This window comes from Cucurbita moschata, unplaced genomic scaffold (genome assembly GCF_002738365.1).
Source record: "Cucurbita moschata cultivar Rifu unplaced genomic scaffold, Cmos_1.0 Cmo_Scf00010, whole genome shotgun sequence".
In the NCBI taxonomy this organism is placed as follows: domain Eukaryota; kingdom Viridiplantae; phylum Streptophyta; class Magnoliopsida; order Cucurbitales; family Cucurbitaceae; genus Cucurbita; species Cucurbita moschata.
Genome location: NW_019268526.1, coordinates 2,114,541 through 2,142,513, shown reverse-complemented (window position 1 = coordinate 2,142,513; position 27,973 = coordinate 2,114,541). Strand labels below are relative to the sequence as shown.

Below are 27,973 nucleotides of genomic sequence, written 5' to 3'. Positions count from 1 at the left end.
GTCAAACAAGTGAATTTTTAAATAGCCAACAAAAAAAAAAAAAAAAGGGTTAAATATTGATTAGTCAAGAGAGGTAAGTCTTTGTTTAAGAGGTGTGATGGGTTTCCTAGCTGTTCCACCTAAGACATATTGATTGCAAGTTTGCTTAAAGATTAAACTTACTTATATCTTCTTCTCTCTGTGTGTGTGTCTGACTTAGAGAAGCAATGATGATGGTGAAGCTGTTCATGTTTCTTAGCTTTGGTGGATTGTCAATGTGTGAGGTGTTTCTTGTTGGAGACGAAGAAGGCTGGAACTCTGGCATCAATTTTGCTACCTGGTCTCAAAACCACAATTTCACCAAAGGAGATTTTCTAGGTATTCACCAACTTCTCTCTCTTTCTTCCATCCGAGTAGCTTATAGTTCGTGCGAGAGTGTTTAAACTTCTAACCTCTTTGTCGATGGATTAGTTCATTTGTTGATTGAAACTGTTGAGTGCTAGTGATTGTGAGATTCTACGTCGGTTGGAGAGGGGAACGAAACATTCCATGTAAGGGTTGTGGAAACCTCTCCTTAGAAAACGTGTTTTAAAAACTGTGAGGCTGATGGTGATACGTAATGGACTAAAGGGGATAATACTTGCGGTGGGCTTGGGCGGTTACAAATGGTATTAGAGTTAGAAATTGGGTGGTGTGCCAATGAAGACGTTCGGTCTCCAAAGGAGGTGGATTATGAGATTCCACATCGGTTGGAGAAGGGAACGAAACATTCCTTATATGAGTGTGGAAACCTCTCCTTAGCATACGCGTTTTAAAAATTGTGAGGCTGACGACGATACGTAACTGGCCAAAGCGGATAATATCTACTTATGGTGGGCTTGGGCGGTTACAAATGGTGTCAAAGCCAAACACGGAACGGTGTGCCAGCGAGGACGCTGGGCTAACAAGAGGGATGGATTGTGAGATCCCACATTGGTTGGAGAATGGAACGAAGCATTCTTTATAAGGGTGCGAAAACCTCTCCCTAGCATACACGTTTTAAAAACCGTGAGGCTGACGACGATACGTAACTGGCCAAAGCGGATAATATCTACTAGTGGCGGGCTTGGGTTGTAACAAAATGGTGTTAAAGCCAGACACCCAAACGGTGTGCCAGCGAGGACATTGGGCCCCCAAGGGGGATGAATTGTGAGATCCCACATCGCTTGGAGAATGGAACGAACTGTAAGGCTGACGGCGATACATAACAGACAAAAGCGGACAATATCTTTTAGCGGTGAGTTTGGGCTGTTACAAATGGTATCATAGCTAGACATCGGGCTGTAGCCAGCGAGAACGTTGGGCCCCTAACAGGATGGATTGTGAGATCCTACATCAATGGAGAAGAGAACGAACCATTCCTTATAAAGGTGTGGAAACTTCTCCCTAGTAGACACAACGACGATACGTAATAGACCAAGATAGATAATATCTGCTAACAGTGAGCTTGGACTATTACAATAACTTTGACGTAACCTAATCTCTCAAGATTGAATATGTAGGAAGAGAGAAAAACATACTCTTAATTCGATTACCGATTTAGCTTTTAACGAGTTTGGTTTTTCGTGTAGTTTTCAATTATGCAAAGAGTGTACACAATGTGTATGAAGTTACTGAGGAAACATTCAGATCATGCGAGACAAGTAATGGAGTATTGGGTGAATATGAGAGTGGAAACGATCAAATTGAGCTGAAAGAAGCAAGGAAGTATTGGTTCATATGCAATGTGGCTGGTCATTGCTTGGGCGGGATGAGGTTTGGAATTGATGTCAATGAAGCCAATTCTAGGAGCCATCTCCCACTTAGTCCTGTTCAATCTCCTCCCCCACCCACTAACCATGCCTCTAACCATGGAAGCTATGCACTATGGAGCACTTTTATGTGTATTATAGCATTTCAAACTCTGTTCGTTTGACACGTCGATATTTATTGTTCGGTTTCTCCTTTTTAGAATAGTGTCGGTAGTGCAGTTTGGAGATTTGAGTTCTTGACTTGCAATAGAAGAATGTTATCGATGTCTTAACTGTTTCGAGGGTTGTTCAAATTTGTTACTTTTGACCGTCGTTGAATGAATACGAGATTTGAATTCTTGACTTGCAACAAAAGAATTTTACTGTTTGTTACTTTTAACTATCGTTGAATGAACAACGTATCGTCGTGCTGTACTTTGACGTCAAATTGTTCTCTCTCTCTCTCTTCAAATTTGTTTTTGAAATTTTTCGCCCTAGAGGTATGGATATTACGACCATGAGGTTTGGAAATTCGAGTATAGATATTACAGTGATGAGGTTGAAAAGTCGAGCTTTTGACTTACAACTGTGTCTTAACTGTTTCTAGGGTGGTTTAGGTTTGTAAATTTTCTTCATCGTTGAATGGATAAAGAAAAATACATTTAGCTATTGTGCTCTATTTTGATATCAAATTTTTCTCTTTTCATACTCGTTCTTAAAAATTTCTCAAGTATAAATATTGCAGTGGTAAGATATGGAGCTCTGAGCTTTTGACTTTCAGCAGAAAGATATTACTAATGTCTTAGCTGTTTTGAGAATTGTTCGAATTTATTACTTTCGATCATCGTTCAATGAATAAAAGAAAAACTAAGCCTTTAGAGCAATTCCGCTCTACTTTCGTATAATAACTTTTTATCTCTCTCTTAATACTCGTCCTTGAAATTTTTTGTCTAAAAGTAGAGACATTACTGTAGCGAGGTTTGGAGGTTCGAGCTTTTGACCTGTAACAACAAAAGGCTATGGCATCTTAATCATTTTGAAAATCAATTATGTTTGTATCGTCGTTGAATGGATTAGAGAGAAATTGAGCGGAATTTTTAATTAAAAGATATTTCATTGTATATTTTAATTATTTAAGGAATGGAAATTAATTAATTAATGTAATAAATTTATATAAATACAAGTGGGTGGGTGATGTAAATAATAAATAAATAAATTGACATTTTTTTTTTAATAGAGACGATAAGAGAAAGTCGTGCAAGCAAGAACTATTGATATTCCAAAATTCACTTCAACTTGCATATTTAAATTATTATAAATTAATGCTTTATTATAGAGTTGACTTTTAGAATTAGTTAGAGTTGACCAATCGAATGAATGGTCAACATTTCAAATATATTTAAAAATACGTGTTAAAATATAATATTTTTTTTATTTTTTATTTTTTGAATTTTAAATTTTTTTAATAAGTTTTCAAACGTTCGAGATTGTAGTGTAATTTTACCGATCGTATATAAAATTTTGACTTTGGGACAACGAAATAAAATTTAATGTAAACATTGAATCGAGATATAAATGAAAAAAAGATGATTCTCGATTTAAAGAAAATTTAAAATACATGCAATTTAAATAAATAATTTAACGACTTAAAAGCTTAGAATAAAGTTAGTATTAGTTTGATTCTCTAATTCTAACATTCTGCTCGAGATGTCTCGTGATTGACTTCTCAATTTTGCTCATCACTTATGTAGGACGGTCTCTTGCTCATATGACTAATCAAATGAGATCGGGGGAGCTTAGTGGTTAATTACCTGAAAACACACCCTTTATAATTTTTTCACTCAAACTATTTTCAGCAATCACTCTTCAGAGTGACTATTAGTGGTTGGTTACCCAATCACATAGCGTGTAACTCTTACCATATAAAAATTAACATGATTATCAATGGTTGATTATTTGATTCACAAAAACGTGAGATCCAATATCGGTTGGAGACGAGAACGAGACATTCATTATAAGGGTGTAGAAACCTCTCATAGTAGACGTGTTTTGATATTGTGAGATTGACGACGATAGATAAGAGTCAAAACGGACAATATCTGCTAGCAATGAGCTTGAGTTGTTAGGGTTAAAGTGAAAATCATGCATCTGGGCAAGTCGCTCACAGAGTGATTGGCTCGACCAGATCGCTCACACTGTGGTCGACTCGTTATAGTTAGGAGAGAATTACTAAGTTTGATTATAATTTCTTTTTACTAGTAGGTTCGATTTTTTAAAAGTGTTGCATCAATAATATACACTTTTATAACCAAATAAGTAAGGATCATAAATAAAAATTTGACTTTGGGACAATTATTAAATGAAAATGTATTATTACCATTGATTTGTTTCACAAACTGGATTAGGAATGGTAATATAATACATACGTTATAAATATCGTTTTTTTTTTAGTTTAATATTTAAAGAGAGGAAGCGGAGAATATTTTCTGGAGCTAGAGAGAAATTATTTTCCCTGTCCTCATCCTGCCCCGCTCAATATAAATATAATTATATTATTTAAACTAAAACTACTTTGTAAATAGTTAAAAATTATTGTGTAATATTAAATTTTAAAGAAAATTATGTTGATATGAGATATATAGAATTATCACGATTTTTTATATATTTTTTTAATAAAGATTATATTAAAAAATGGAAAGTTTTAAAAAAATAATCAACATGGAAAAATCATCTATAATCTTGTCCATCTTGTCACAATTACGCACAAAATCATCTATAATCAACTGACCATCTTGTCATAATTGCACTTTTGATGTAGCAGACTTGCGATTGTGTGACACTCACTTTTCTGAGCAACAAGTGAATTAAGCCAATTCGTTCTTGCGTCGTCTACGGCCAAGTGACGTATGCTCGAGCCTCTGGCCCCGGTTCAAGAAGAAAGCTTTAGAAAACGGAGGCAGAGAAATTTCGAAAGAGAGTTTTGAAAGTAAGATTTGAAAGATTGAAATTGGTGTTATATGTGATGCAAGCAAAAAGGCAACGACGGCTTACAACATATAACTATTGGGTAAGGAGGACGTGATTGGTTAGTTGGTGTATGGTGTGAATTTGAGTCCATAAGGGAGGTTTATAATATCATTAACTTAATTTTTAATAATTTACTAATTTAGTATAAGTTTAATAGAAAGTTTAGGTTTATTTTATATAATAATAAATCAATTAAACTTTTAAAAAATCAATTTAAAAATATAAAGTGAGAAAAAGTTCGTTTTTAGAGACCGAATTATTTGACTGCAATTCAACAAACTTGACCATAAACCCAAAGCAACTGATCGGGATCGGAAACTAAGAGAAAATGGAGGCAAAATTCAGTTCATACGATGATGATTTTCTAGAAAATGGAATTACGAGTCTTCATTTCTTGTTCTCTGTGCGCTAAATTTCCTGAAGAATCGGAGCCAAATGGCGGAGTCAAACAATGGAGCCCAATGTACTTCCATTATCAGACTGTACCAACAACCAAATCGGAGCCAAGGTAACTTTCCACGCTTTCTATTTAATGGCATTTCCACTTTCTACCTATAATTCCGACCAACTCTTCACAAGTGGAGCTTCCATCGCCACTTCTTTCTTATCTGAAAATTCTGTCTGAGAGAGTTCATTTTCTTTTTCTTCTCTATATTAGGTCAGATTTTCATCGGTCTTGTAGAACATCGCTGTTGGTAGGTAGATTAGAAGAACAGACAGTTTGCGATATCTCGAGGTGTTTGTTTGAATAGTTTGCCAGGGAAACAGGACTTTGATTAATCAGGTTCCTCGCTGTTCCCTGACCATTAATTTGTTCTTGCTGTTCTATATTGTTTACTGTTTGACTGGTTTAAGTTATAGGGTTTAGATTTTCTGTGTGGTGGTCTGCTCTGCTGCTGAATATCATTTTTCTTACGTTTTTGAGGTCTTTGTTTGATAATCTGGGAATGGAATGATCTGTTCATGGCATCTTGATTCATAGTTGGAAAATGAAAATGAGGGCTACTGTGCTGTGAAGATTATAAACTTGATCAATCTTGGGCTCTCTCACAGGTTTTCAAATGGCTGGAAAAGGAAATGAACGTTTAGATTGTACACATGCTTCCAATCCTTACCATGTCTGCTTTGAACACTGTTCTGAAAAGAAAGGTGAAAGCAAGAAGCAGATAGCTAGAAAGTATTCAGGTTCTTTAGCTTTACTCTTCATTCATTCATTCATTGTAAGCTAATTTTCAAGCATTAGTTCAAAACTGCCTTGGTTTGTTTCTGAAACTTGTAGCATTTTGGCTGTTGGGTTCGCTTTATGTAGCAAGATTATCTGAACATAGGTTATGATTTTCTTTAGTTCAACAATATGAGGTGGAGTGATTCGAACCTTTGTCCTTCTGGTCTAGGATTGTGAGATCCCACATCGGTTGGGGAGGAGAACGAAACATTCTTTATAAGCGCGTAGAAACCTCTCTCTAGCAGACACATTTTAAAACCTTGAGGGAAAGTTGGGAGGGAAAACCCAAAAAGGACAATATCTACTAGCGGTGGGCTTGAGTCGTTACAAGGATATATGTCTTGATGAGTTAAGTTATGCTCAGATTGGCATGAATCTCGTATTTATTAAAACTATCAGCCAAATATTCACTTATCATTTCATCTATCCAGCTTTTTTAAATGGCAATCACTAACATCAACCGACAAGTTAAGACTTGAATTTTCTGGAGATGTTCAAAATCATGGAACATCTTAATAGATTCATTTTCTTGCGTTGTGTAAATTGACGAAGAGTATGACTGAAGTGAAAAATATTTCATTGTCTCCTTCACCCCTCTTTATGAAGGCGATGGTGCGATGAAGTATAGCGGCGAACGCAAAAAGACGGTTCGTTCAGATTGCACTAATGGATCGAATCCTTACCACAACTGTAATGAATTCTGCTCCAACATAACCACTCAATCTGGCAGGCCAAGGGCAGAAAGGGATTCAGGTATTTCCCTTTGACTCGGCTCTTTTTTCCCCACGAAAAGGAACCATGATAAGTCGTGATCATCGCAAACTGTGTAAGGAAAGTTATGCAGATTTGATAGGCAAGTAACTGTTATTATAATACATAAGAAGTCAAAGCAAAGAAAAAAGTGATATTTGTCGCTTCTTCCTACTCGGTTTATATGCTATCAAAACCGTTGTTGTTGCCTAATCGTTTTTAGCTTATAACATTGCTTGTTTTCAACATATTTCCTCGCTCACATTTTTTAAAACATTTCTCTCAAATGTGACTTGAGGCTGACGTTGTCCACAAAATCTGAATTTCTCACGGCTGACTTGTTCACTGGGTTAGCTGCAGATTCAGGTGGAGCTATCTCTATCCGAATGCTGATGTATTTTTTCGCTGCAGGTTCAGGTGGAGCAACGAAGGATTCGAGGCCAAAATCACCCCGAAAACTCAATGTATCTTCGATGAGTGCCGTTTCGTCTAAACCTCAAGTAACTGAAGCCCGTGCCCTTCCTGAGGAAAATACAAATTTGAAGAATGGTGACTATATCAAGCCGTATGCTGAGGAAACTTGCTTTGTTGAAGACTCTTTGACGATTGAGGAAAAAAATAAGTTCTCCCACTTGATTCTAGTTTCTCCAAATGCCCTGAAGGTCTGTTTCTGGCGCACAAACACTCACAGGACAGAACTTTGTTCATCTTTTTCATAACTAATTTATCTGCCATCTTCCTTGTTTCCTGTGTCTTTCATGGCAGACTGATGCTTCCTCAATTACTTATGTGAAATCAAAAGAAGACATTAAGACAAGGCCTGATGAAATTTCTGAAATAGTGCAAGATCCATCAGTTCATGATGAGGAAGAAGGTGGCCATACAACTGCTTCACTCAATATCACTAGCTTCCCTTTCCCCGACATGGTTCGTAATCATATAAAATGGGACGAGGACGAGGTTAAATCTGTATTATCTGAGCCATCGGTACCCGTGGGGAAGTACTACGTTAAAGCAAGTTCTGCCCCCATTCTGCAATCAATCTTCAACAAGCATGGAGACATAGCAGCTTCGTGTAAACTGGAATCGTCATCGATCCGCTCTTATTATTTGGAGAGTGTGTGCTATATCATTCAAGAGTTGCAGCACACAAAATTCTCTCAGAAGGTGTCCAAGTCCAAAGTTAAAGAACTCTTAGCCATCATCAACGACTTGGTTTCTTCAGAAATGAACGTTGGTTGGTTGCATAGCATACTCAACGATGTTGCAGAAGCTGTTGAGTCCTCCAGCGGCCAACAATGGAGTCTGGAGGTGGCCAAGGCAAACTGTGACCACGAGTTGGAGCTGACCAAGAAAGAACTCGAATCTCGAGTCGAGGATTTAACACGAAAAGAAAAGGAAATGGGCAGTGCGAAGGCGAAAGTCGTCGACACCAGAGCTCGGTTGAGTGAACTCGAGCTCAAATATGGTCAGCTGAATGAGGAGATTTCATCTCTGCAGTTAAAGGTTAATGGTATCAAAATCAATACCTTGACCGATGAACTTTTGTAAATTTTCAGGTACTGAGTTATGATTTGCAGTCATTTAGAGATGATATGAAGCCTCTTGAAGGCTCGTTTTTAGGCAAACTAGAAGAGAGAAATACTATCATATAGAAAGAAGTTGATGTAATGAATAAAAAAAAAAAGTTTTATTGCAGTAATTTTTTCATTTTATTTTTGGTGAATTTACAAATTTAGCCCTAAACTTTCTAAAATTCTCATATTTAGTTTACCTTTGAACTTAAAATATTATTTAACGGGTCCATAAATTTTGAATTTTTTTTGTTTAATAGATTTCTGAACTTAACATATGTCTCTAAAAGATTTAAAATTAATTGATCTATTAAATATAAAAATTAAATTTTATGTTTAGCTTAATTTTAAAAAATGTTAAAAAAATTAAAATATTTAGATAATATATCATTAAATTGAGATGTTCATTTAATTCGTGGAGATCGGAAATGAAGAGACTGAAAAAAGATTTCTCAGTCTCGTCCCGTCTCATTATTTATAATATATAGTTATTTAGTAAATAAATATATTAAATTTATTAGAATGATTTAGGGTTTTTTTTTTAATATAAATTATATTAGAAGATAGAAATTCTATTGTCCTTAAAATAAAAATAAAAAAATATATATATATATATATATTTTAGGGAGAATTTAGGAACAGTAGAGATGAGAAAAGAATTGATTACTCGTTAGATAAAAGATGATAGGTTTAGGGTAATGGAAATCGGAATTATTTGTGCGATTCTTCTCCGTTCTTCCCAAAACGCGAAGAGAACCTCTTGCTTTCTTCTTCGTGTTCTAATTCACGCCGAAGCCCTAGCTTTCAGGTACAGTTCTGTAGCTCTATTTTAGCGTTATGGCATCTTTTATTACTTTTCCTGTTGGTTCTTATGCTTGATTTCGCTTGAATTTTGGGTTTGCATAGCAAGTTTTGACTGCAAGTAGTTGTAATCTTCATGCTGCTATTTGTTGTTTTTTCTTGTTTGCTTTCTTTCGTTTATACGAATTAGGAAGAGGATTATTGTTTCCCTCCCTTTTTCGTGTGTTTTGTGCATGTAGTGGACTAGATTATGCGTTGTATCGTTGTCCGTAGTTTCTTTTCCCTAGAAGTTGAACTGTTATAGTTCGCACGGGAATAAATTGTGTTTCTTCGAATCTCTCATGCAACATACACAGACAGACAGAAAATCTGTTGGGTAAGTATGTGCGCATCGTATATTCTGAGAAGTTGAGGATTATCCTTGGCGTTAGTTTGAAAAGTTCGGTTGATTTAACAAGATTCAGCTGGAAATTTGAACATTTTTATGCCCCGTTTAATTATGACTCTTTATTTGCAGTGTGTTGTTGGAGTAAGAGAAGTTGTTGCAAAGATGTCCGATGAAGGAAGAGTACACCCTGATTGTAGAAATGCTTCTAATCCTTATCATGAATGCACCGAATACTGTTTTAAAGTAATAGCTGAAGTCAAAGCCCGGAATCAGCAAAATGAGCCAGGTTTGTTTGACATGCTACAATTTCTTTGCAATTACCTTGAGAATTGTGGCTTTTGCTTGGATTTACTTATTTCTTCAACATTGCTCACAATTGGCTCTATAAATTGCTTAATCATAATTGATTCCCCCCTCCACCCTCTAATTTTGGATGATGCCATTTGTCATCTGTCTTTTATCTCTTATTTTTTTTCTTGTGAATTGTGATCACAGTTCCCACATCATCAGAAGGTGTTCAAGCTGGTCGAAGTAGTGGTTCTTCTAATTTCGTGCCTCCTGATGAGTATGAAGATCTTCGTGACGAAAAGCCTAATGAAGAAGGGCACAGTGATGGTGATACTGACAAATTTAGTGGTGGGGAGAATGTGGAAGGAGACTTCACAAAACTCACGGGGAGGAAAAAGAAATTGTTTGAAATTAGGCTTAAGATGGTAATTTTCTACATTTTTTTAAAAGTAATTACCAATTGCTATTGTGTATCAAGTCGTGACTTATGGATGATGGATGTAGAATGAGGCGCGCAAAGCTAATCAAACAGCAATTGCTGCTGAAAAAAAGAAAATGGAACCTCCATCAGAATCAAGAGGCATTTCTAAACAAAAGTGGCTTGAGGATCGGAAGAAGAAAATTGGAAAGCTTTTGGATGCAAATGGTTTGGATATGAGTAAAGCATATATGCTAGATACACAAGAGGCAGCAGAGTCCAAATATAAGAAATGGGAGAAGGATCCAGCTCCCTATGGATGGGATGGTGAGTCTCTATCTGTACTATAAATGTTATAATATCAATTGAGCAATTCTTGTGCACATGGGTTCATGCTTGAGGTGCATCTATGTTTCCCTGGACATAAAATTGTACTATGCTGATTTTGGCTGTTTTTCGTGGACATGCATTTTTTTTAAATAATTTGACAAGGTTTGGTGGTTGATGACGGAAACATGATTTGATTCTAGGATATAGATATTATATGGTGAGATGTTGAGGATATGTATGCATGCTCCTGCCCAAATTGGTGTGAACTCTCATCATTGCTGATATCTTCTTTCTTGGTGTGGAATGTTATCTTATAGGTGTAGACTCCCATGTTTCTCTTTATAGAGCCATTTAAATTGATTGTTTAATTTTGATATGTATTATATTCCAATATAATCACTCTTCTTTGGGGAGGGGGTATAGCTTGGGTTTAAAGTTTACTTAATTGGTTGTATTTCACCTACTTGTTAATATGTGTTCATACTTGTCTAAACTGCATTGTTTTAACAGTCTTTAACCAGAAAACATTGTATGATGCATACAAAAAGAGGACAAAGAATGTGAATGTTGACCTTGAGGAATATAATAAGATGAAAGAATCTGATCCTGAGTTCTACCGTGAGGCTTCAAGTCTTCAATATGGAAAGGTATTGTTTGTTCCACTATAATTTCAACCGTATGGTCAATTATTAGATTTCTGAGTATATAGCATTTTCATTACCGTGCAGGCACCTAAGATTTCAGAGGATAAGATAGACAATATGGTGAAAGAACTCAAGGACCGAGAGGAGAAGCGAAAGTCGTTTAGCCGTAGGAGGAAGTTCCATGAAGACAAGGATATTGATTCTATCAATGACCGCAATGAGCATTTCAACAAAAAGATTGAGCGGGCCTTTGGTAGATACACTCTGGAGATCAAAAACAATCTTGAGCGAGGAACTGCATTACCTGATTAAGGTATTGTTTAGAAGAGGCTCTGGTTCATAGGTCAAGTCATTTACTTTATGCACCTTTTCTTTCCTCTCTCCCTATGCTCGATGCATGTTTTCCGCTTTTATTGTTCTTCACTCTCTGCTAAAGAAGGAATATTCTTCTTTTTACCCTTGAACCCCCCTCCTCTGTCATCCGATGAATATACTTGTCATGAAGAGAGAGAGAGAACAAAATGTGTCTTCTATGCTCTTTTTCTTTTGGGCTAGAAATTACATATTTCTTTCTAACCATGGCTTCCTTCACTGAATGACTTATTAAATTTCATGTTGTTTTCTTTCCTTCCTTTTTCTGTAGGATTTTTGGGGAAGCTTGGAATCCTAATAGTTGGGAGTGTTTAAAGCTTTTTCTCCTTAAATTTAAAAAAGAAGTTATCCAGTAAAAGATTTCTAGCGAAGTAATAGAAGATTGTAACCGTCATTGTTGATTAAGGTTGTTTAATTGTGAATACCTTGTCCTTGTTTCAACAAGTACAAATTACCCCTAATCCGAACAACGGTTTTCATTTTTTTTTGCGTTTCTTTCCGTTTCTTCACTAAGATGGTTCGAGGACGAATAATTTTAACTTGGAAACTGTTTTTTTAGTTTGAAAGCAAGGGATATAGGAGCTCCAAGGGCCCCGAAAGCTGTTTTTGCAGGCCAGCAGCTGCAGCTCACCATTCAATCTCATCAAGGTACGAGATAGTCTTCTTCGAAATCAACATGGTCCTCCAAGAAAGCGTAGAAACACTTGATGGATTGGTAAGATTACGCTGTATTCACTTTGTACACTTCTGAGAAAAGTTATGTCATCCACCCTCTTGAAACTAGTTTGTGTATGGAAGTCGTTCAGTGTCATGGTTCTTTTTACTTGGTATTTCTTAAAATGACTCCGCCCCAAACAGAGAGGGTCCTAATAACACGAGATGTTTGCAGACAAACCACTTTCCTGCCGCTTTGTTTCCCTTTCCCCCTTTTGTGACTCTCCACAGATGGAATGAATGGCTTGTTGTATTCAGCTTTTTGTATTTATTAAATAATGTAGAAAAATTAGTGAGTCAAGAATTATAATCGAGTCTTTTCTAAACTTAAAGATAACAAAAATATATGATATTAAAATCAACGGATATTCGAACTTTGGAGCCAAAAAAATAACTTGTTCTTTTCATTTTCTACTACATGGAGATGACATGGTTTAAGCGGGAGAGGCACGGTACGTGTGGCACGCAACAAAGATTGCACAATGAGTAAAGATATGTGCTAGAAAATCATAATAATACAATATTTATGATCATTTGGAAGGGACAAAAGAAACATGTTCTTTCTTCATTCAACAATTTATGATCTCTTGTGAACCTCACAAATCCATAGGATTTGAATTCATAATGAATCTGGTAGGATTTTCAAGAAATTCTTCGATTTCTTTCGAAAGCACAACTGCTTTTCACGTGAATAGCCAGGACATAGAAGAACATGTATTCGTTCCATTTGGAGAAGGAATGATCCCAAAGAATCGATCCCCCAACTTAAGTAGTCACAAAACAATAATAACAATAGTAAGATATAGGAAAAAAGAAACAACCCCGAAAGTTTTACAGATTCTCTTCAAAATCGGGACTATGTTGAGCCTTCTACAGGTTTCACTATATAATACAAAACAAAAGGCATTCAAAACCGTGCTTGAAATGATCCAACTTGAACTATTGACTCAAAGTACCATAACTCGATAGCTTGGAAACGAATGAGTTCAAGCCATGATTTTGAAAAGGAAGATGAAATTCGAGACTCTTCAAAAGCTCCTAGATTTAATTAACAACACAATGTTGGAATGAATTATTGACCTGCTCATTGTTCGTAATAGAAAGTAGAAAATTTCAGCAACCAACCCCGGGCACAATTTCTAGACAGCAAAACGCATATATAACTGTTTATAGATATCACATATGAGGAGTAAATATGATGATTTTAAACTACAAAATATTTGACATGAGAGCAAGACAGGAAGACAGGAGGGCTTTACTGAAACAAATTTTACAAGGGCTCTGTCTCATCCTGCCTTTTGTTTTTTGTTGATATCGTGAAGCACACAAACATCTGCCGCCGTCTTCATCTGAAACAAACAATGACAGTTGTGATATTAGAAGAGCGGATGCTCCTACTTACTGCCCCAACAAATAAACTTCAAATTGGATAAACTTCTCAGACAATAATGACATGACACCCTTCAATCAAAAAGTGATGAAAGAGCAAACACATCGAGGTATACGATTAGAAGCGAGGTAGCAGGAGGAGGGAGTCGGGATGTGGCGGGGAGCGCAACGGTGGTGAACAGAGGCAGAGGTAAGCGTGAATTGGAACAGTACACATCATGGGGATCGTAAATTTCTTAAACATGGGCATTCTCCATTAGACTTCTTGTACTAACCGAAACCTTATTCATACAAGATGAATATGGATAAAAATGAGGAAACTTGTGGAGGTTCATTGAAGTTCTTTACGAGTGGTTCTTTAAAGACAAAGCAAGAGTCCTATGGATGAACAGTCAGCGCTATCCTTTGGCTTCTTTGAAAGGAAAGGAATTCTAGAGTTTTCTCACACAAATGAAGTCTACTTGTTCTTTCTTTTGAGATTTTCTTTTTGGTAATTACTCCATTGACGCCATCATCTTTAGATTGGAAGGTCCATTTGTAGTCCTTCCTTTGGAAAAGGGGGATGTCTTATCCCTTCGTCCCCTGGGTTGTTTTGTTGGCTATGGCCTTTTGAATGAATTCTCTCTGTTTCTTTTCTTTTTTTTTTTTTTTAAGGCACAAAAATGTATAAAATTTGGTGCTTAAAAGACAACTATGTAACAGCCCAAGCCCACCGCTAGCCGATATTGTCCTCTTTGGGCTTTCCCCTTAAGGTTTTAAAATGCGTCTGCTAGGGAGAGGTTTCCATACTTATAAAGAATGGTTCGTTCCCTCTCCAACCGATATGGATCGCACAATCCACCCCCTTCAGGACCTAGAATCCTCGCTGGCACTCGTTCCCTTCTTCAATCGATGTGGGATCTCACAATACACTCCCCTTTGGGGCCTAGCATCCTCGCTAGCACATTGCTCGGTGTCCACCCCACTTCGAGGCTTAGCGTCCTCACGGGCACACCGCTTGGTGTCTGGCTTTGATACCATTTGTAATAGCCCAAGCCCACCGCTAGCAGATATTGTTCTCTTTGGGCTTTCCCTTCCAAACTTCCCCTCAAGGTTTTAAAATGCGTCTACTAGGGAGAGGTTATAAAAAATGTTTTGTTCCCCTCTCCAACCGATGTGGGATATCACAACCAACCACAGGAAAAATGTTGCACACCATTAACATATTAATTTCAAGAACTCCCTTCGGTTAAATAATAACTTTAACTGCAGAGTACCATGGATCATATGCTAAAACTAGGATGTACAAATCAGGGAGATTCATTTTGAAGTTCCAACTTCGATTTAGGCATTCATGCCGACACACGGTTGAATCTGACCATTGACAAAGAGGTAAAGATCTTGCTATATGAGTTACCTGTATGACATTAACAGCTTGCTTCACTGCCCATCCGAACAAGCTAATTACGACCAAAAGTGAGAGGAATGTCTTTTGTTGTATTGAATGTAATATAATCTGAAAAAAAGTACCAAGTTTAAACCACTGGGATATTGTCATACCAACAACATAAAATTATTACACCAACGACAAACTATACTTACATCCATCAAATTCTCAGTTTGCTTCTCCGCCAGAAGAAATAGAATAATGTAAAGAACCTGCAGATGGAAAATGGGGATTGAGTGTTTAAAACCCATTTGATTTGGTTCTTAATTTGCTCGTTTTCTTCACTTTTCTTAAGGAAACATTTGAATTCTTAGCACGACTCCAAAAGCAGAAGCAAGTTTTTAAAACTACTTTCTTTAGAATTCAAAATTTGTATGAATATCGAAAACATAGCTAGATAGTAGCTAAGTAGTGTTTATAAGCTTAATTTAATAGAGCCTAAACAACGTAATTTGAAATTACCTCGCATGACACACAACAGTAAGCCATAAATGTCCTATTTCCATAATATGCCTTAAACAGCCAATTGGTGCTGTCTTTGACATCTTTATGACTGGTTTTGCCTATCAAAAAGGTACTGACGTAATAGTAAACCAAAAAAAATCAGAGATGCAGCAATATAATTGTGCGTAGTGAAGGAAAAAATGAACACATGATCAAGAAAAATAAAAGAAATATAATACCTGTACATCTGAAGCCAGTGGCTAGCAATATCCAAAGCAAGCAATGATAAGAAAGTCAAACCAGGCCTGCATTACAACCCTCTATTTCATTAAAATATTGATTAAGTAATTTCATATTTGTAACCGCCCAAGCCCCAGCCCACCGCTAGCAAATATAGTCCTTTTTGGGCTTTTCCTTTCGAGTTTCCCCTCAAAGTTTTTAAAACACGTCAACTAGGGAGAGGTATCCACACCCTTAACACCCTTACCCTTATAAGGAATGCTTCATTCCCCTCTCCAATCGATATGGGACCCCCCTTCAGGACCCAGCTTTCTCGCTGGCAAATCGCATGGTGTCCACTCCCCTCAGGGGCTCAACCTACTCACGGCACATCTCTCGGTGTTTGGCTCTGATAACATTTGTAACAGTCCAAGCCCACCGCTAGCAGATATTGTCCTCTTTGGAATTTTCCTTTCGGACTTCCCGTCAACGTTTTTAAAACGTATCTGCTAGGAAGAGGTTTCCACACCCTCATAAAGAATGTTTTGTTCTTCTCCCCAACCGATGTGGGATCTCACATTATTAGTCTTTGAAAAATCGGAACTAGAAAAGAAATATTATATATAATATATATATATATATATATATATATATATATATATATATATATATATATATATATATAAATCCTTACCTGTATACTTGGGATAGAATTACTAGTAGACCAGCAGTGCTAATCCTGTGATACAGCAGATTCTGATCAAAATTGTCAATCAAGGGCAAGGTTGTGTGCCTTGAAAGGCTTGATATCAATATAAGTTACAATAACAAGCATAAAAAATCCAGTAGTATACTTCATTTCCATATTTTAGACGCCAATATAGTTATGAATACAAAGGTTAAAGAAGATTGTACCGGTCTGTTAACATGTCCAGCACGGCCCCAAAGGTGGAAACTGAATCATTCAAGAAAAAATATTACATTTTACAGATAATTGTCCAACCTTATTGACTATAATAGTTCGAGTTATTGAAGGCAATTGAAGCATCCTTTCAATAAAAATGTACATAGGGCTCCCCAAAATAGTTTTCTTCCAAAAAAACATATGGTTCAATGCTAGAATAAGGCCCACTGGGAAGTCATTAAGCACAATTGAAGTGCTCAACAATGGGTACCGTAGAATTATAAACATTCAATTCTGTTCAGACCCATAATAGCCAAGATGAAAATTGGCAAGAACCAGAGGATTGCATCTAATATATATTTTTCGACAAGTATTTGCTCGTATGTGCACATAGCACACACAACACGAACAGGGTAATTATGTACCTTGATTGAATTTGCGAGCACACCAACCATCTACACCATCGCATACAAAGCTGAAAACATGAGTTTCATCAATAAAATCATGTCCAGTTTCCCCCAAATCATGCATAAAGATATTGCTGGAAAAGAAAAGGGGATCTGAGAAATTAAGCACTCACCTGACAAAATAAAGGACAGAGAAAATTATTTTATTTGAGAAGCATAGCGCAAAGGCAACAATGTTCATGAGAACCCTTATATAACCTGCATTTCAGTTCAGAAATTATTTTTAAAAATCACGTATGGGCAGGAGCAGGACTTTCAAGAGATAAACTTAATACCCACCAATAATATTGGGAACGTAAAGGTACACGGACATTTTACTCTGTTTCCGCACCAACTTATCAGCCATGGAAGCTTCTCTAAGAGTTCAAAACTGAGTCAAATGAATTTCTCTATAATCGCATATATCCATGATTAAATATTATCCAAAATCCGTATAAACATTCAAAAACATTAATCAAATGAAACGAGAAAGATGAAGTAGATACGCAAAACAGGGGAGGAAGAGACCCCAGTGGGAAAATCTGGTCGGACTGCAGATCAAAACCCCTTCGCTGGCTGACAACCCTTTTGATGATTTACTCGGATTCTTCGCGTGACAAGGGAGAAAAGCAACGGAATAACTGCAATGCTAAAGCAAAAACAGAGAGCATTAGATTAAACGAAGCTTGACAAAGATCAGGGGACAAAATGGGGCCAATCCATATAAGGAATCTGGGGGCGGGGCGGGAGAAAGTGGTGTAATTAGGAGAAGAAGAGGGAATGATGATCATGATCATCATCATCAATGGGGGAATAAATCAAAGGAATTAGAAATGAAAGGTTCAATCGTACCAGTCGGAAGAGGAGAAAGGAAGGAATCAATGGCGAGCAAGGGGGAGAAAAGCCTGCAAAACTGAGAAGGGTAGTTGAGAAATGGAGACCAACTTGATGGGAACGTGACTAGTCGGGCTCCAATGGCGGTAATTTGCACATGAGAACCTTGAATCTGACACCCGCAGAGATACAGAGAGAGATGAGTTGCAGAGGAAGGGGACTGAAATCAAACTAAAAATTAGGGTTATTGTGGATTATTATTATTAATTAATTAACTAATTAATATTAAATTTTTATTTTTTATAAATTAAGCTTATAAAATATTATTGCATTTACAAGGATATTTAAATTTATTCTAATAAAAATTATCTATTAAAATTTTAAAATAAATAGTTTATACATTATATTAAAAAAATTAAATGCGCGAGAATATTTTTGTGACAAGTTTTTATTTATTTATTTATTTATTTATTTATTTTGGTTTACTTTGTGCTCTATTTTATTTTTGAAATTGTGGCAATATTATAATATAGTTTTTAATTCACTATTTTCAAGTTTATATTTATTATATATACAACCTTCATACTCCACATATTTGGCTTTTAATTATTATCATACAAACCTATTAATTTTTTTTTAAAGAAAACTTAGTTTTATAATTTTAGAAAAAATTACAATATATTTTTAAAAAAAGAATAGGCTATTAATAAAACAATATGATATCAATATCCATATTTTAATTCTTACGTGTGCACAGACATTTTGAAACAAATAAATTTGGTGGTGAGAAAAATAAAATTTTAAAAATTGATCGGGAAAAAACTTTAGCTCTATCGTATATTTTTATATTTAATAAATCTATTAAATTTAAAAAATAAATATATCTAAAATTGAAAAATTATAATTTAAAGATTTTGAGGTGGGCAAAAATGCATTTTGAATGGCAAGTCATAATTTTATGAAAAAATAAATAAATAAGTACACTCTAAACTTACTTTCCAACAAAAGAAATATAATATAAAATGATATAATTTGTTGACTTTAAATGATCCTATTTTTAATTTGAAAACTTTCCATATTGAAACTAAGAATCCTATTTTAAATAATGATTTTATATCAACCATTGTAGTTCTCACGTTTACCTGAAACAAGTTTGTTATGAAAAGCATGAGATTGTTGTGGTGATATGTGCAAAACAAATGTGAGAATCAAGACATTTTAAGGAAGAAAACAAAAGTTAAATCTGTGAATTTATTGAACATTATTCTCATGTTATTATACACTAAAAGTCATAAATCTGGTTGTGAAATCAAGGCATGTTTTAAGAGAAACAGCAATGAAATGAGTCAAATCAGCCGAAATGGAGGAAGCTAAACGGAAGAAGTAACAAACAAAGAATAATCCAGCAAAGTTTATTGGATGCTTTTTCTGTGTAGTTTGATTCCGAAAAAGAAAAATCAATTACAGCTTGTTCAAATGAAAAATCAGAAAAATGGAAAAACGGATATAATTCCAAAATCCAACCAAAAAAGTGAGGTTTGAAATTGAGACGGTTTCTGTGCATCTTTACCTTTTTCGCGGATTATTTGCCTAGGAAATCACAGCCTCTATGCTGGCCTTCTTCGTCGCGTTGCAGACGGGGCAAAATTCGAGAGCACTCGCGCATGACTTACATGAACAAAGGTGCCTGCAAGGCAACAACAGCACGCACGAAATCCGAGAGTTGCAGATTTGGCAAATCATCCTCATCTTCTTCCTCTTTTTATTATTTCCGAAATCACTGGCGTCGTCTTCTCCGATTCTGACGTTGTTGTTGCTGGACTCGGCGTCGTTCGCGCTGGCTAAAAGCTTCTCTCTCATTTCATCCAGCGCGTGACTAAGCGACGCTACCATCGCTTGATTCTCTTCTACTGCTCTCTTCCGCTTTTGATTCTCCATTTCTAATTTCTTCAATAGTTGTTCAAGTTGGATCGTCCTCATGTTCGTGCTAGCGATCTCTTCGTCCTTCTGCTGAAACAGGACGCGCGTTCTGTTTTCGATCTGGTTCAGCAACACTCTAATTTGTTGATTTATCTTATGTTGCAGGAGTAATCTGAATCTTTCACTCTGTTTCAATAAAGAAAACAAAAGATTCAAGAAACAACAAAACAGCAAATCATAAGAAAACAAACACAACAACTACGAACTTCCTTCCAAGAAACAAAAATCCGAAGAGAAATCGAAGTACAGACCTCCAATCGAATGAAACGATCAATCTGATCCACGGACATTTCCGCCACAAAATTATCTATCCGAGAATCAGATTTACTCCAACACTCCTGCGAAAGAAGAAGACTCGACTGGCCGTTTCCTAGTTGAAGATGACGATGAAACTCAGCAGCCGAATCCAATGGACGGCCAAAATTCCGCTGCTGCAACTGCAATTGAATGGCCATTCCAAATTTGAGAAACGCAAACAGTCGGATTCCTTGGTTGATTCAAAGCAACAAACAATTTAGTACATAACCTTGCATCCGGCGCGGTTCTCACGAATCTCGTCTCAGAATTGGGATCGAATTATAACGTTTCCAAGGACGCTAACAGAAGATAGTGCCTCTCGTACACCGTGCAGATACATATTATTGTGTATATATATATATAGTCACAGAATAAAATAAATAAATAAATAAATAAATAAATTCCAAATTGGGAGTTTATTTAGGGCCGCGGTAAACGCCCTGGAGTTCATGCAGATATGGTGAGTAAACAATAATTTAGTAGTTGGAATTTATACAATATTTTTTTTAATTTTTAAATTATTTTAAAATAATCAAATTAACAGAAAATTATAATTTAAACTAATTATTATTATTATTATGATTTTTTGTTTATAAATTTGGAATAAATTTTAATTAATTTTTATTTTTTAATAATATGCACACCAAATTTATTTTTCCCACTTGCCTCATTTTAAAATTCCTAAATATTAGGATCTATTTTTTATTTTTTTATCCTAATTTTTTTTCGTCAACTCTAAATAAATATATCATCAAACGTTTTGATTGTGACATTCATAAATCTTTTTTTTTTTATTATTTATTTAACATATTTGTTAAATTTCGCTAAATTAATAAAAATAATAAAGGTTTTGTCCAAATATTCTTAATTAAAAAAATTTTAAAATATTTTTAAAACTTTCATTATATCAATAAAACTTTTTTAATTTAATAATATGAATGGAAGGTTAGTAACCAATTCCAAATATATCACTAAACTTTAAAAAAAAAATGTGACATCATTAATATCTTTAAAAATTAAAATAATGTTAATACGTGTATTTTCTAATTTTTTTATGTTAATATTATATAAAAAAAATAATTAAATTAATAATATCAATTTGTTTATTATTAAACTGATGAGTATTTATAAAAATAAAAATAAAAATTGAACATTTTAAATTACATAAACTAAAATAATATCTAAAATTACTAACAAATAAGCATTTCTTCATTTTCAAATATGTTATAAAATTTATTAGTAATATTAGACCTTTGATATTTTTAGTTTAATTTATAAGTTCTTTTAATTTCAAACTTATATTATAATTTAAGTGTATATATATATATTTAAGTAGCAACATTTTCTACAAAAAAAACATATTACGTGTATCTAAAGTTGTCAGAAAAATAGTTAATCATGGTGTAGTTTTTTTTCTTTTGAGAATTTGAATTTCTGTCGAAGGATTATCATAGGCTTATTTTCAATTTTAACTTCCTAACTAAAGAAAAAATGATCACGTTTTTTTTTAACTAATTTTTACCAGTAAATCAATTTAGATTATTCATAAAAAAAAAAAAAAAAAAAAGAAGAAGATTTATATTTTATTTAATTTTAAAATGATTTTGAATTAATAGAAAAAAAATAAAATTAAAGAAAATTTATATAGATGTAAAAATGAAATTAATTGGAATTAAGTTTTATAATTAATGTTGGAAGTATATAGAAAAATAATTATGGGAGTATTGGAAATTTGAGTAATTTAAAATTAGTGTTTTCCGGCAACTTATTTTAAAAGTGTTTTTAAACAAATAAAAGAGCTTTGGGGAAAAAGCCACAAACTTGTCGTTATTGTAGACGACACTCCCACCAAATAAGTACGGCTTGCCTTAGTACCCAAATTGCATATTACTTTCAATATATATTTTTTTTTTATTATTATTTTCTTTTTATTTTATTGGAGTGGAAATAATACCATAGGAGTTTTGAAATTTTATCTTACTACTAATTTTTATGTATTTAACTCTATTTTTAATTACTTTTAAATCTTTTAAAAGTTTTAATAATATATTTAAACTTTTTTTAAAATTCAAAAATTTTTAATTACCATTAAAGTTTCATTTTTTTTAAAAAAAATTCTTTTACATCCTTAATTTTTTTTAAAATAAAAATTTAAAAAAATTCAAAAATACTCTTCAAACTTTTTATAAAAAAAAATCAAATATATATTTACCGTTATTACTCATTTTTAAAATATTCACAAATGCCCGTAGATAATTTATGAGGTCCGATTGTAGTCCATAGATTGACAATAAGAATTTTTTGTAACCTTTCAATTTTATAAATATTTTATTAACACAACACTATATTTTAATTTAGCCTATTTATTTGCTAAATTTATTGAAAATACTCGTGTTTATGTCAATTGAACAATATTCGTATTAGCTCGGGTTTCAATTTTTATTTAGAACATCCAATCTGGTTCAATTTATTGTGATATTTTTTATTTAAAAAAAAAAAAGGTAAAAAATCTTTAAAAATCTATTAACTGAAAAGGAAATTAAGTCTGGAATAAATCTCTTTATGTATACTGAAAATGTTAGAAGAGATTCAAATTTCACCCCAAAATAATAACAGAGCCGAAGCATTAAGCATTAAGCCTTAAGCAATCTCCTCTGAAGCTCAGCTATTATGTTGAGATTTAGAAAGTGATTTTACTTCATGACTCCTCAAAAGTATAGCCACCAGGAGCAGTTTTCATTCGACAATGGCGAACCCGGGTCGATATAGATGGCTCGGAATGCAAGTGACAAATGTGCTCGGTTCGTCTTAGACTGTACATGCTACTCGAAGTTGTCTTGCACGTTGAACGTGCAGATTTAAGTTTCCTTCAGGTGTTTTGAAATCCTGCCATTTCCTAGTTCTGTAATTCCAATCATCCATGAATGTTTTTGCTAAAACCACTAACAATATAACACCTCTGAAACTCATATAGCTAATATGTGTGTGTGGCTATCTTAAACTATGAAGGTGGATGATTCTACCGTCATTTTCTTGCTTCCCGTACCAACTGAAGTCCTCCGCTAGTCTATATTATCTTCTTTGGACTTTCCCTTTGGGACTTCCACTCAAAGGTTTTTAAAACACGTTTGTTAGGGAGAGGTTTTTCTCCAATCGATGTGACATCTCACAATCCACTTCCCTTCGAAGGTCAACATCCTCGATGACACACCGCCCGGGATTTAACTCTGATACCATTTGTAATCTCTCCCTAGCAGACACATTTTAAAAACTTTGAGGGGAAACCCGAAAGGAAAAGTCTAAATAGGACAATATCTAATAGCGGTGGAGTTGGGCGGTTGCACTGACTATCTCAAACAACCTAGAAAGAGGGTGAAAGGGTTGGGGAAGATAAAAACCTGAAAGATAATGTTGATGCTGCACTGAACAGAAGAACAGGAATGGACGTGGGGCAGGCCTATATACACAAAAGGATGCATATACTATCCGAGCTCAGCTCTTCGCATTTTTCGTCGCCTTACGGACCCCTAAATGAATCGTGAGCATCATATAACGTGTTGTTAGTAGCTGAAGACATAAACGGGCAGTCATCAGGCTGTATCGAACTCATAAAACTCATGAATAAATGTAAAAGAAAGGGAAACAAAACAAAGGAAAAGACGATAGAGACGATAACTCATATCGTCGTTTTACTTATGGTTATGGAACATATACTAAAATTTTGCATCCGAACGCCCAACAAATGAAAGTTGTGCTACCAGCAAGAGTCTAGCAAGCTACATATGAAAAGAACCTAAGACGGTAGAGAGATCGTCGGGAGCAGTCCGATTTTGCTTTGAAAGGCAACATGAAGTTCAGGCTTTTATAACACATATACACCTGAGGTTAAGATGTGTTCATATATACATGTAATACATCGAGTAAAACAAAGAGTATACTCATAAACTGTCCAGAACTAAGATCTCATAGCTATTATATAATAAAATCGATCATTCATCAACGTATTTAGTTGCAACATCTATGCATTTCCTGTAACGCCCCAAGTCCACCGTTAGCTGATATTGTCCTATTTGTGTTTTCCCTTCCAGACTTCCATCAAGGTTTTAAAACGCGTCTGTTAGGAAGAGGTTTCCACACCCTTATAAAGAATGTTTCGTTCCCCTCTCTAATTGATGTGAGACCCTCCAACCCATCCCCCTTCGGAGTCCAGCGTCCTTGCTAGCACACCGCCTCGTGTCCACCCCCTTCGGGGCTCAGCCTCCTCATTAGCACATCGCCCGGTGTGATACCGTTTGTAACAGCCCAAGCCCAGTCCTAGCATATATTGTCCTCTTTGGGCTTTTCCTTTCGGGCTTCCCCTCAAGATTTTTAAAACACGGTCTGTTAGGGAGAGGTTTCCTCACCCTTATAAAGAATGATTCGTTCACCTCTCCAACTAACGTGGGATCTCATGTTCCCATAAAATAAAACCATCCCTACGACATCTAAGTGATACTAATTTGCAAATATGTGACAGAAATCGACTGACCAGTGGACCGTTTTCTTAAACTACAATGTTTATTCTTGTAAGTTCCCAAGAAACTAAAGAGTAGAGTAAGTCAGAAACACTGATATCTATCAACTGAACTACTGCACCAATCATAAAACTAAAACAATTAAAAGCTAAGTGCTCTGGTTTTACCTTTCTTCTGGTTTAATTCACAGTCCGGAAGTTCCTTTGCTCCTGTGTTTTGATTGGCCAAGCACTCGAGATTTCCGATGTCACACGCGCTAAAACTATGCCCGTTCAACAAAACGCTCTCTCCACTTTTTCCATCGGACCCTGCATTAAGGCAATACGGCTGATCGTTGCATTGAACATTACATGGATTTATCACATAACTTCCAGGTGCATTTTGATTGAGAAGATTTGAATTGGCTGGTTTATGATATGGAAAGCTTCCAATCTCCCCTTCAATTCTTCCTCGAATATCCACAAGCAAACATTTAAGCCTAGAAATCTCAGCCTCCAATGCAGCCTGGCCTTGCAATCTCTTCAACAGTTGCTGATTCAGGGCCTTCAATCTCATAACTTCATCTTCCAATGATGCAGCCCTTGCCTTTTTCTTCTCCCGGTATTTACGAACTGCTTCGCGGTTACCTAGCGAGCGTTTCTTAGTCTTCTTATCCACAGACTCCGCTGTGTCGTCAGTGGAAACCTTGTCTTCGGTCGGGGAAGAGACAACTTTAGTATGGACATGAAAACAGGTGTGTGTATGTGAATAATCAGGACCAGAAGGATTGCAAGTATGAGCGTGTGTGCAAGCATGAGTGTCCTTTAGAATTTCATCCAAGAAGGTATCCATTGAGCAACTGTTCGGAAGCTCGACGGCATTCAAACTCGAAAACACTTCTGGATTTGAGGATTCAAGCTCGCCTTCTTCCATTAAATATATGAAAATTTAATGAAAATCCACTTCAAGACAGCAATTCCAAGGAGAAACTACGATTATGAGCCCTATGATTCGAACGGAGATCCTAAACAATTAGATAAACAGGGTTTCAGCACAACTCAATCAGCAGAACAACAAACCAACGATAGAACAAGAACCAGAAATGAAGAACAAACCGACAGGAACACTAATTTTGCTTCGAATTTCAGAAGAACAATCCGATAAGTGACGAATTTCAAACATCCAGTGGCGAATTTCAATTGATGATAATTAGGAGAACAATCAAAAACATGAAAAAGAAAGAAAACCCAATAATCAAAACCTAAAACCCAATCAACAAGTGACAACAGAAGGGTGAAGAATCATGGAAGCGATTCGATAATCGTAAAGAAAGCAACAGAGAATAGGATACGAAACCTTTAGAGAGATGCCGGAATTTCAAACTTGGATCATAGAAAAGAAGAAGGAATGTACGAGAGGACTGAGAAACACCTTTTCCGGGGCTGAAAAGTCAAGAAAATGCGCATGTGAGAGTGATTCAAAGCCATTTATAGGGTCGTAGAGGAACTGGAGCAGCTTTGAGGGAGAATCTAGCCGCGTTTGGTGGTTCTTAGCTTTCTTACGACTAAATATCATTGTGGGTCCAATTACAATCGTCTTTCCCCCACCTAAACTGATCCCTTTTTTGTGTTTGGTTCATACGATCCCCCTTTTTCTTCCTCCAAAAAGCCTCTTCTTCTCTAAATTTATCCTCTTTTTTCAACTCCCTCTTTCAAACAATACCTTATTTCTGAGTCCATGGCTAGTACTAAAAACGTTGAGAGTCATCCCTTCGGGATCCAACGTTCTTGCCCGAATCTCACATGAATTTACGTCCCAAACAATGTGAGATCTCACATCCATCCTTCAGTGTCCTTGTTGGCTCACTTACCGCCCAATTATCCCCTATCTCCCATCCAGCCCTTAGTGTCCTTGTTGGCTCACTCACCGCCCAATTACCCTCTAACTCCCATCTAGCCCTTAGTGTCCTTTTTGGCTCACTGCCCAATTACCTTTCAGCTAACGTGGGATCTCGCGATTTAGCCTCAGTCCTTCTTGGTTCACTGCCCAATTACTATTTTCAACTAATGTGAGATCTCACAGTCCACCCCCTCTGTGGGATCTCACAATTCAGCCTCAGTTCTGGGTCCACTGCTCACTCACCGCCCAATTACCCTCAGCCTTAGTGTCCTTTTTGGCTCACTGCCCAATTACTCTTTTCAACTAATGTGGGATCTCACAGTCCACCCCTTTGTGGGATCTCAGAATTCAGCCTCAGTCCTTCTTGGTTCATTACCCAATTATCCTTTTCAGCTAGCGTGAGATCTCACAGTCCACTCCCTTTGAGGCCCAACGTCTTCGATGACACATTGCTCAATATCTAGCTCTGATACCATTGTAATTACAACCCTCTACAATAGTATGATATTAATATTGTCCACTTTGAGCATAAGTTTTGATGAGTTTACTCAAGATCTTCTCCTTAATTAACCGACCTGTACTCCTCTCCCAATAATTCTCAATTCTCAAAACTATCTGATGTATTATCGTTATCTATGAAAATTCAGAGAACCACGTTTGAATCCCCAGGTCAGAGAGAAAAGGTTTTTAGGGATAATTATTCTTATTCTTTTAAATTTTTTAATTAAATAAAAAAATATTTAATTTTAAAAAATTGTATGTAAATTAATTACGTGTGAGACTATCCAAAAACAACATATGTAAAATATTTTATTTTTATTTAAGATCACTTTCTAATTATAAAATAAAAAATCATATGCAAAAGCCATGCCAATTTGGTTTCTTTACTAATTAAAATTTGGTTGACATAAATTTTTTTTAAAAAAAACAATAAATTATGTTATTTTAAAATTTACTAAAATATAGAAATTGGAGGAAACAAAAATAAATTTTAAAATTTTTAATTAAAAAAATAACGATTTCAACAATAATTGAAAAATTCAAACTTTTTAATAATTATAAATAATTGTGATTATTATCTGAATAATTCATTCAGTTTTTTCAAAGAAATCTGGTTTTAAAATAGAAAGTTTATTTAAAATTATTGGTTTGACTTTTTTTAGATTGAGTATTAATAGGATTTTACGGTTTTACCCACAGAATTAGACTAGAAAGAGTAAAAGCTGACTTTAATATTATATATAATTATAATTATAATTAATTATTTTTGTTAAAAATGTTCATCATTTTAAACATTTAACTTTTTTTTTTTTTTTTTTTTTTTTTTTTTTTTTTTTTTTTTTTTTTTTTTTTTTTTTTTTTT

General features: G+C 35.1%; 6 protein-coding genes across 19 annotated transcripts; 3 read left to right on the top strand and 3 right to left on the bottom strand.

The window, feature by feature from the left end:
• The first annotated feature begins 20 nt into the window (after positions 1–20).
• On the top strand, positions 21–2,111 carry LOC111448452 (basic blue protein-like). Its single transcript, XM_023088073.1, has 2 exons — positions 21–357; positions 1,590–2,111. The coding sequence occupies exons 1-2, from the start codon at positions 207–209 to the stop codon at positions 1,931–1,933; spliced, it is 495 nt and encodes a 164-aa protein (XP_022943841.1). The 5' UTR covers positions 21–206; the 3' UTR covers positions 1,934–2,111.
• A 2,929-nt stretch (positions 2,112–5,040) lies between these two features.
• LOC111448447 lies at positions 5,041–8,448 on the top strand. Of its 5 annotated transcripts, none has more exons than XM_023088055.1 (6): positions 5,041–5,283; positions 5,829–5,960; positions 6,607–6,753; positions 7,162–7,412; positions 7,516–8,311; positions 8,349–8,448. In XM_023088055.1, the coding sequence occupies exons 1-5, from the start codon at positions 5,211–5,213 to the stop codon at positions 8,299–8,301; spliced, it is 1,389 nt and encodes a 462-aa protein (XP_022943823.1). In that variant the 5' UTR covers positions 5,041–5,210; the 3' UTR covers positions 8,302–8,311; positions 8,349–8,448. The 5 variants fall into 5 exon arrangements, with proteins under 5 accessions (XP_022943823.1, XP_022943824.1, XP_022943821.1 ...); XM_023088056.1 differs by adding an exon at positions 5,434–5,559 and having other exon boundaries at positions 7,516–8,433; XM_023088053.1 differs by having other exon boundaries at positions 7,516–8,446.
• A 508-nt stretch (positions 8,449–8,956) lies between these two features.
• LOC111448448 (pre-mRNA-splicing factor syf2-like) lies at positions 8,957–12,459 on the top strand. Of its 2 annotated transcripts, none has more exons than XM_023088059.1 (7): positions 8,957–9,132; positions 9,643–9,799; positions 10,009–10,226; positions 10,306–10,546; positions 11,060–11,196; positions 11,278–11,506; positions 12,125–12,459. In XM_023088059.1, the coding sequence occupies exons 2-6, from the start codon at positions 9,676–9,678 to the stop codon at positions 11,503–11,505; spliced, it is 948 nt and encodes a 315-aa protein (XP_022943827.1). In that variant the 5' UTR covers positions 8,957–9,132; positions 9,643–9,675; the 3' UTR covers position 11,506; positions 12,125–12,459. The 2 variants fall into 2 exon arrangements, with proteins under 2 accessions (XP_022943827.1, XP_022943828.1); XM_023088060.1 differs by lacking the exon at positions 12,125–12,459 and adding an exon at positions 11,837–12,048.
• Positions 12,460–13,322: 863 nt separating this feature from the next.
• LOC111448451 (probable CDP-diacylglycerol--inositol 3-phosphatidyltransferase 2) lies at positions 13,323–18,188 on the bottom strand. 5 transcript variants are annotated; one of them, XM_023088069.1, is made up of 12 exons: positions 17,960–18,188; positions 17,613–17,756; positions 17,408–17,547; positions 17,242–17,326; positions 17,087–17,136; positions 16,673–16,712; positions 16,452–16,496; positions 15,778–15,843; positions 15,557–15,671; positions 15,250–15,306; positions 15,065–15,163; positions 13,323–13,628 (listed from the first exon to the last, which is right to left on the bottom strand). In XM_023088069.1, exons 3-12 carry the CDS (start codon positions 17,472–17,474, stop codon positions 13,566–13,568), a joined length of 687 nt encoding a protein of 228 aa, XP_022943837.1. In that variant the 5' UTR covers positions 17,475–17,547; positions 17,613–17,756; positions 17,960–18,188; the 3' UTR covers positions 13,323–13,565. The 5 variants fall into 5 exon arrangements, with proteins under 5 accessions (XP_022943837.1, XP_022943838.1, XP_022943836.1 ...); XM_023088070.1 differs by having other exon boundaries at positions 17,408–17,484; positions 17,614–17,756; XM_023088068.1 differs by having other exon boundaries at positions 17,635–17,756.
• A 1,137-nt stretch (positions 18,189–19,325) lies between these two features.
• Positions 19,326–20,545, bottom strand: LOC111448450 (probable BOI-related E3 ubiquitin-protein ligase 2). 2 transcript variants are annotated; one of them, XM_023088067.1, is made up of 3 exons: positions 20,448–20,545; positions 20,173–20,358; positions 19,326–20,047 (listed from the first exon to the last, which is right to left on the bottom strand). In XM_023088067.1, exons 2-3 carry the CDS (start codon positions 20,209–20,211, stop codon positions 19,532–19,534), a joined length of 555 nt encoding a protein of 184 aa, XP_022943835.1. In that variant the 5' UTR covers positions 20,212–20,358; positions 20,448–20,545; the 3' UTR covers positions 19,326–19,531. The 2 variants fall into 2 exon arrangements, with proteins under 2 accessions (XP_022943835.1, XP_022943834.1); XM_023088066.1 differs by having other exon boundaries at positions 20,173–20,545.
• Positions 20,546–22,746: 2,201 nt separating this feature from the next.
• Positions 22,747–26,274, bottom strand: LOC111448449 (basic leucine zipper 19-like). Of its 4 annotated transcripts, XM_023088065.1 has the most exons (5): positions 26,068–26,274; positions 24,900–25,735; positions 23,977–24,097; positions 23,617–23,745; positions 22,747–23,104 (listed from the first exon to the last, which is right to left on the bottom strand). In XM_023088065.1, the coding sequence occupies exons 2-3, from the start codon at positions 25,642–25,644 to the stop codon at positions 24,081–24,083; spliced, it is 762 nt and encodes a 253-aa protein (XP_022943833.1). In that variant the 5' UTR covers positions 25,645–25,735; positions 26,068–26,274; the 3' UTR covers positions 22,747–23,104; positions 23,617–23,745; positions 23,977–24,080. The 4 variants fall into 4 exon arrangements, with proteins under 4 accessions (XP_022943833.1, XP_022943830.1, XP_022943829.1 ...); XM_023088062.1 differs by lacking the exon at positions 23,977–24,097 and having other exon boundaries at positions 26,068–26,273; XM_023088061.1 differs by lacking the exon at positions 23,977–24,097 and having other exon boundaries at positions 22,747–23,120; positions 26,068–26,272.
• Between the last annotated feature and the right edge of the window lie 1,699 nt (positions 26,275–27,973).

Coding starts and splice junctions, on each gene's coding strand:
- LOC111448449 (XM_023088062.1), bottom strand. CDS start 25,644: ATGGAAGAAGGCGAGCTTGAATCCTCAAATCCAGAAGTGTTTTCGAGT. Junction 23,746..24,899: donor TGAATTAAACCAGAAGAAAG/GTAAAACCAGAG, acceptor CGATTCATTTAG/GGGTCCGTAAGGCGACGAAA.
- LOC111448447 (XM_023088055.1), top strand. CDS start 5,211: ATGGCGGAGTCAAACAATGGAGCCCAATGTACTTCCATTATCAGACTG. Junction 5,961..6,606: donor GATAGCTAGAAAGTATTCAG/GTTCTTTAGCTT, acceptor CTCTTTATGAAG/GCGATGGTGCGATGAAGTAT. Junction 7,413..7,515: donor TTTCTCCAAATGCCCTGAAG/GTCTGTTTCTGG, acceptor CTTTCATGGCAG/ACTGATGCTTCCTCAATTAC.
- LOC111448448 (XM_023088059.1), top strand. CDS start 9,676: ATGTCCGATGAAGGAAGAGTACACCCTGATTGTAGAAATGCTTCTAAT. Junction 10,547..11,059: donor AGCTCCCTATGGATGGGATG/GTGAGTCTCTAT, acceptor TTGTTTTAACAG/TCTTTAACCAGAAAACATTG. Junction 11,197..11,277: donor CAAGTCTTCAATATGGAAAG/GTATTGTTTGTT, acceptor ATTACCGTGCAG/GCACCTAAGATTTCAGAGGA.
- LOC111448450 (XM_023088066.1), bottom strand. CDS start 20,376: ATGGCCATTCAATTGCAGTTGCAGCAGCGGAATTTTGGCCGTCCATTG. Junction 20,048..20,172: donor ATCGTTTCATTCGATTGGAG/GTCTGTACTTCG, acceptor TTATTGAAACAG/AGTGAAAGATTCAGATTACT.
- LOC111448451 (XM_023088069.1), bottom strand. CDS start 17,474: ATGGCTGATAAGTTGGTGCGGAAACAGAGTAAAATGTCCGTGTACCTT. Junction 17,137..17,241: donor TCTGTCCTTTATTTTGTCAG/GTGAGTGCTTAA, acceptor TCATGTTTTCAG/CTTTGTATGCGATGGTGTAG. Junction 15,307..15,556: donor ACTGTTGTGTGTCATGCGAG/GTAATTTCAAAT, acceptor TTCCATCTGCAG/GTTCTTTACATTATTCTATT.
- LOC111448452 (XM_023088073.1), top strand. CDS start 207: ATGATGATGGTGAAGCTGTTCATGTTTCTTAGCTTTGGTGGATTGTCA. Junction 358..1,589: donor CACCAAAGGAGATTTTCTAG/GTATTCACCAAC, acceptor TTTTTCGTGTAG/TTTTCAATTATGCAAAGAGT.